A 7,119-nucleotide genomic window follows, 5' to 3' on the forward strand; every position below is an offset into this window, starting at 1 on the left:
GAGACAACAGATGCTGGAGAGGATGTGGAGAAATAGGAACACTTTTACACTGGTGGGAATGTAAACTGGTTCAACCATTGTAGAAGACAGTGTGGCAATTCCTCAAGGACCTAGAAATAGAAATTCCATTTGACCCAGCAATCCCATTACTGGGTATATACCCAAAGGATTATAAATAGTTGTATTATAAAGACACATGTACACGTATGTTCATAGTGGCACTGTTTACAATAGCAAAGACCAGAAACCAACCCAAATGCCCATCAATGATAGACTGGACAAGAAAATTGTGGCATATATACACCATGGAATACTATGCAGCCATAAAAAATGATGAGTTCATGTCCTTTGTAGGGACATGGATGAATCTGGAAACCATCATTCTCAGCAAACTGACACAAGAATAGAAAATCAAACACTGCATGTTGTCACTCATAGGCGAATGTTGAACAATGAGCATACAAGGACACAGGGAGGGGAATATCACACACTGGAATCTGTTTCGGGGGGGCCAAGGGAGGGACAGCAGAGGGGTAGGGAGGTCAGGGAGGGATAACATGGGGAGAAATGCCAGATGTAGGTGACGGGGGGATGGAGTCAGCAAACCACACTGCCATATGTGTACCTATGCAACAATCCTGCATGATCTGCACATGTACCCCAGAACCTAAAGTACAATTAAAAAAAAAAAAAAAAAAGAAAAGAAAGTGTAAAAAAATAAAATAAAAATAAATAAAAAATAAATAATGACTTTGCCTAGTCATATCATTTTCAAACTACAGAAATCAAAGACAAAATTTCTTGAAAGGAAAAACACCTTATCTATAGAGGAACAAGGATAGAAATTATATCCAGCTTCTCCTTGGATAGCATACAAGCAAGATGAGAGTGAAGTAAAATATTTAAGTGTTGAAAGAAAAAAGATTGCCAGACTAGAATTCTGTATCTTGCAAAATTACCCTTCAAAAGAGGGGGAAATAAAGACTTTCTCCAACCATCAAAAATTGAGGGAAATTGTCACTAGTATACCTACCTTGCAAGAAATATTAAAAGAAGTTCTTCAAAGAGAAGGAAAAGGATATAGGTCAGAAACGCAAATCTATATTAAAAAGGAAGAGTGCTAGAAAAGGAATAAGTAGGTAACTTAAATGTGTGAAACAAACCAGCACGCTTCTCACAAAAAGTTCTCCATGCCCCAGCCACACAGCATTCCTTCTTATGTTCCAGGAGCACCCACATCGCCACAGTCACATTGCCGGAATGGCTGCTGCCTTCCTCAAGGCTGTAAGTCATGTGTCCCCAGAGCCAGGTCTGTGAGGTGCTCAGTGTCTGACGAATGAACAAATGAATGACAGAGCGCCCAAACCAGCAACTGCGTGGGTTGTTAAATAGCACGTCTCTTTATTTGCAGTTCAGCAAGAAGACTCCAGTGCTGACACTGTCACATGAAGAGCTCACCTGCTGGAGTCTTTCTGCCCAGGTCTGGCCCTTCTTCAGGTCAAGCAGGAGACAGATGTTCTTCTGACACAGAAGGTCCAGGTTGCTCCTGGACCCTGAAGGACTTCCACCTAGGAGGTAGAGAAATGCCCAAGGGACACAGCAGGGAGATGTGGTTGGCCAAGGGGTAGGGCTGAGGATGACTCCCTGTAACCCCGCTGTTCTCCATGTTCCCAGAGCTCCATCTAGAGAGCAGAAATCCATGGAAGAACAGGCAGTGGTACATCGGGCACCTGGAATTGAAGCCTGAGTCTGTTTCTTCCAACTCAGAAGCCCCTGCTAACAGTTCTTCATCTCTAGTCATATGAGCAAACAATTGATGTGGCATTTATCATGTGCTAGGCACCATCACCCCCAAGACAACCCTCCAAAGTAGATACTTCTGTTGCAATGAGGAAGCTGAGGCACAGAGGTATTATGTAACTTGCCCATGATGGAGCCGAGTTGGAACCCAGCTTCTGCTCCCAAGTTTGGCTTAAGTTCTGCCTTCTGTATAATGGGCACAAACGATGCCCCCTCTTAAGGTTGTTTTTGGATCAAATGAGAAACCCTGACAAACTACCTTGTGCAGAAGCTGGCATATAGTGAGTGCTCAGTAAATGCCAGTACTGCACTCCAACAGCCTTCCTGAAAACATGCTGAGGTTGCTGTGCCTAAATCTCCACCTTGGCCCCAGGATGGTCAGCGCAGCTGTTCACCACAGACAGGCTCAGGGACTGCATCCGGATAGCTACCATGATTGTGTATTCTGCCATCGACCCTCCACCTCCCACAGCCACATAAACAGCCCCTGTGTGACCACTGGGCCAAGTACAAGGGAAGGAGACCATGGGACCCAAAGTCACATCCCGAGTTGGTGGCAGGTCTAAAACCTACGCAGCATCACTCCTTACACTGCCATCTGTGACTCAAGGCAAGGTCAGCAGACGTGACAATGCCCAGAAAGTTTTAGAAATGCGAAATTGCAGGCTCCACCACAATCTCCTAAACACAGGAGCCCAGGCCCACGAATGATGGAGAGGCAGTGCTCTCTGACACCACAGAGTCAGGGAAGCCAATATGAAACTTGACGTCAAGTTCCAAGACAGCCAGCCCCCACCTGCCTCTACTGGCCCTTCTCCAGTAGGGAAAGGCTAAGCCTCTTTCCCAAGTTCCCCACTGTGGTGCCCCTTCCCACTGTCCAGGATAACCATCTTCTCTGCCCAGTTCCTCATCCGTCAGCTCTCTCACCTGTTGCTCTTAGCAGTCCCAGTAGGAGGGTCTCGTACTGGAGTCCTGAGATGAGCAATCTGTAAGATGTGATATGCTGCAAGGAACAGAGAAGAAGGGCCAGGTGGAGGGAGGCTGCCTGACAGCAGAGCCTACCCAGACCACAGCACAGGGGCTGGGGTGGGAGGGCAAGCCATGCCTGGGTCGTGGCTGCAGTGGACCTGGGAGCAGAGTCACATGGACAGGCCCTCAGCCTGGAGCCCTTCCATGCACTGGCAGACACCATGAAAGGCTGGCAAAACCCTGTCACGTGAAGCACAGAAGACAGGACACAGCCCTGTGAACTGCATGCCCCTGCTCTTGGTGTTGGCGTACCAGAGAGAGCATTGCTGGGCATGGGCAGAAAACCCAGCAGTCACCCCCACTCTGCCTGCCCCCAGTCAGGAACACAGATCAGCCAGTCCCAAACAGCTTACCTTCGTCTCACCTGCTCTATTCGATCTCGCATGATGTGTTCTGTCATCTCACTTGGCACTTGGAAGATACGAGTGTGGCTGCAAAAGGCCATTCATACATTGGCATATGGGATCTGAGTTTCTTTCTTACCAGGCATGGAGAACGGCTGGAGTTGGGATCCTGCGAACAGTGGCTCTTGCCCTGACACCAGGAACTTTTGAGGTGGTCTTTTCCCCTTCTTGACTCATGAGCACAAAGCTTTTTTTACTAACCAGGTACCCTTGAGCCCCCAGCAATGCTGAACAGGTAGCAGACCGTCCCAGGGAGAGCCAGGAACACAGAGTTGAGCTCCCTTACAGAAAGCAGCAGGCAGTGCTCTCGTGAGCCATGGAATTCACCCTTCTGAATTCACCCTTCTGAATTCCTCTCCAATTTATCACCAGCTCTTGATGACCTGCATCACCCCAAACCCACTGTGGTTCAGAGATAATTCTAGGAAGCCCTATGGCGGGGAAGCTGCAGGGCCTCCTGGGGAGCCTCCTTGCTTTGTTTCACTGTGCTGCCTCCACCTTCCTGCCTCTGGCCCACTTCACCTCCCTTCCCATCCTTCCCCTCATGAGGCCCCCCTCTTTCCACTGAACACCCTAGTTCTGTCTCTGTAGACAGCGCTTTCTCAGTAATGCTAGGGACTTTTGACAGTGATGACAGCATGGATGCTGCAGCAATGACCACAGCCAATGGGAGGTAAGGTGGGCTCATGAATATTGCTCCTGCATGGCAGAGCAAGGTCTTTGGCCTGAGAGGAAGATAAAGAATTCAGGGATCCCAGAGGAGGCAGGGAGCCCTGTCCTAGGAGGAAAGGGGAAGGCCTCAGAGAAGAAGGGGCAGTAGCGCTGGGCCTGGAGGCCATGTGGGATTGGTCAGCTTGCCCAGGCTCCTGTGCTATAAAGTTCCAGACACCCTCCCGGCTGCTATTTCTCCAGTTCCTGCCCAGGTCACCAGTTCTAGGCCCAGTCCCAGCAAACAGTCCACTAGCAGTCTTTCCTGAGTGCCCCGGGCAGTGGGACCCAGCGCTTCTGTGACCTGGGTCGCCCACGCCACGCTCTCCCAGATACTCCGCAGGGCTTCCCTTTAACTAGTACACACCTTATCCATGTAGCTAACTCTCAACTCTTTGAAACTGGGGACTACGTCGTATTCTTTTCTCTCTTTTTCCAAAAGCCTAGCAAACACCAGGTGGCCAGTACATGCCTATCAAACAAAGGAACATTCAACAATGCTTCATAAAGGGATATATTTCCTGTCTACATACTTATTTCCATAAGAGGGGGACACCAACATGAGTGGGCTGTGGAGGAAGGCAAGCAGAGGTTTTCGGTTTAAAATCTTTGTAGAAAATCCAGAGTGGAAAAATTATAAGTAGATAATTGACTGATTCCTGCAGGCTGTCTCCAAAGCTTAAACCTAGTCTTGTCATACAGCCAAGATTTTTTAAATATTGGCAGATGATGTGTGTGTTATCCAAACCAAGAGCACAATGTATGCAATGCCATAGCACAACCACGTCAGGCACAAAAAAGCCTGGATTATAACCAACAACATTTATGGTTGTAGGGGCCTCAGAAGGTTTCCCATCCAAAAAAACTGTTTCCCAGGGAGGTCTCAAATCCCGCCATGTTATTCCTTTCGGTTATGTAATTACTGTGCATTTGAATCTTCTTAAAAGGCAGATGCCACTAAAAGGGGTGAGCACATGAAAACCCTTTCTTGAGAAATGGAGCCTCCTTGATACAAGAGATCAATGCCAATGACAAGGCAGGGAAAGGGAAAAGAAAGGAGGAAGCGGAGAGGGTTCCCTCAGTTTCCTGGAGGACCAGTCTGAGCCCTTAGTCCCTTTCCTGGGAAGGGTGGCTGATGTGCTCCAGAGACCCCCAGTGAACACAGGTGCAGGAAAGGAAGAGTGATGGCTTCAGGACAGCTCCCTGGGCCTCGTGACTCAGCGTCTGCAGAGCCAGCAGAGGCGGCGGGGATGGCTGTGCACTGGCAGGCACCCGAGAGGCTGGTAAAGCCACCATAACCGAGCACAGAATTCTAGCCTCAAGCGCTGGGAAGCCTCCACACACCTCAGTTGCAGATGACAACTTTGGCTTCTGCATTTTAAGAGCTTATTTTCTTTTAGCTCTTTAAAGTGCAGCCACTTCTGAGCAACTCAAGTGCAAAAAGAACAGAAGTCTGAAATGTATTCAGAAGCATTTAAGAAATGGAGTGCAAGCCCAGTTTTCCAACCCCTCAAGTCATTTAAAAATGTAGAAATGAGTTGGGCTTTCAAGATAGCAAGAATATTCCCTTAAGACCCCAAAGCAAGGCTGAGAAATTTGCCAGCCAAAGAAAGCATCTCCAGAGAAGAGCATCTGTGGGTTCGTGTGGAGAGGGGCTTGCACATGTCCCCTTGTCCCTGTCCCTCTCCCCCTTCACCCAGGGCAAATGGGACGCTTTACCTCCATCTTATGAACTGGATTCGTGTTCTCTCCTCCAAGACCTCCTGGCTCTGATTTGCTGACAAATCAGACTTAGAGAGGTGGTGCTTCACCTGGGAAATCCAAAGGGGTCCATGTGATTCCTGCCCACCGTGGCCCCCAGCTTGCCTGGCACAGAGCCCAGACAAGCACCTCACTCTTGCCCAGAATCACTTATGGTGCACCTCCTGCCTCTCCCTTCTCCCTCACCCCCACTCCCAGGCAACATTTCAAACTCTTAGTTACCACATCTCTGGTCACATGGACGTCTTGGCCATGGGTGGGAGGGGAGTCAATGGACGTCTTCTCCCTTATGCCCTGGGAAGGGTAGTTGATGGACAGCTTTTCCTTTATGCCCCGAGAAGCCTCTTCTTCTGTCTGAAAGGTGAGCAATTCCCTCTGAAAGTGTCACTCTGCATCCAACCCTGAGTCTTCTTCTCCTCTTCCTTCCTGTTTATTCCTTCTCCATCACAATTCACACACCACATATTCACACACACACACACTCCTTACCTCACTGTTCCTGCGATAAGCTACTTTCCTGTGATGTCCTCGGAACTCCCTAAGTCCCCGGCCCTATCCCAAGCTGTTCCTGAGACACCCCTGAGCTGGAAAGGATGCAGCTGGAACCCTCAAGTCAGAATGCTTGAGAAGCAGGATGGCTTTAGTGGCGGTGCTAACACATTTCCTACCAGGACACAAGCCACAGTGTCCTCCAGGACATGTGAAGAAATTAGACTCAAATCTGGGGAGGGCGTCTGCCAATGAACTTGAGTTCCAGTTCCATGAAGAAGGAAGTCCAGATCCTCACACCCACTGAGACCAGCTCTTTAGGATTTTGGATACCCTGAGTCATAGAGAAATCTTACTCACTTTTTTCAACCAGTGCTGTACTACAGATACAGCCTCGCTTTCCACAACGTCAATGTCCTGGAACAAATTGACAAGTTGGTGACCTCAGAAAACCTAGAAACCCAGCTCCTCCCACCCACCCCCGCCCTGTTACTCAAAATTATTGGTAAGATCTCTCTGACATGCAGCAGGGCCCCAGAGGGGGAGATGATATATGAGAAATTGTGACTAGCACCAAGCTGCTTACCGAACTGGTTACTGGTAGGAAGGGAAGCCCTACACCTTTTCGAGCGAGAATATACACGATCCAGGTTGTAATTATCATCTCTGAATTTATACCAGGCCCCCTTCTTGGCTCCCTCCTTCCATTGAAGCTGCCTGAGAACTCCTATGGGACAGGGAGGTCATTGAAGGGAGGTGTCCCCCTGATTGGCTGACCTGTGATGATGTGACAATGGCCTCCCTTTGAAAGTGGTGTATGTGAGTATAAATGCAGTTGCCAGGAGACCCTGCATTTTAGGCTCTGGGTGCAATGCCTATGAGTTACCATCCTTCAAGGAGCAGAACCATTCAATAAAAGATGGCTTTC

General features: G+C 48.8%; 1 protein-coding gene across 2 annotated transcripts; it reads right to left on the reverse strand.

Annotated features, from left to right (window-relative positions):
- Nucleotides 1-1,379: 1,379 nt before the first annotated feature.
- Nucleotides 1,380-6,916, reverse strand: SPATA19 (spermatogenesis associated 19). 2 transcript variants are annotated; one of them, XM_017509043.2, is made up of 7 exons: nt 6,778-6,916; nt 6,552-6,608; nt 5,925-6,056; nt 5,661-5,752; nt 3,183-3,260; nt 2,728-2,803; nt 1,380-1,568 (listed from the first exon to the last, which is right to left on the reverse strand). In XM_017509043.2, the coding sequence occupies exons 1-6, from the start codon at nt 6,853-6,855 to the stop codon at nt 2,737-2,739; spliced, it is 504 nt and encodes a 167-aa protein (XP_017364532.1). In that variant the 5' UTR covers nt 6,856-6,916; the 3' UTR covers nt 1,380-1,568; nt 2,728-2,736. The 2 variants fall into 2 exon arrangements, with proteins under 2 accessions (XP_017364532.1, XP_037587482.1); XM_037731554.1 differs by having other exon boundaries at nt 1,380-1,682.
- Between the last annotated feature and the right edge of the window lie 203 nt (nt 6,917-7,119).

The sequence above is a fragment of the Cebus imitator genome, unplaced genomic scaffold (genome assembly GCF_001604975.1).
Source record: "Cebus imitator isolate Cc_AM_T3 unplaced genomic scaffold, Cebus_imitator-1.0 Scaffold405, whole genome shotgun sequence".
Lineage (NCBI taxonomy): Eukaryota > Metazoa > Chordata > Mammalia > Primates > Cebidae > Cebus > Cebus imitator.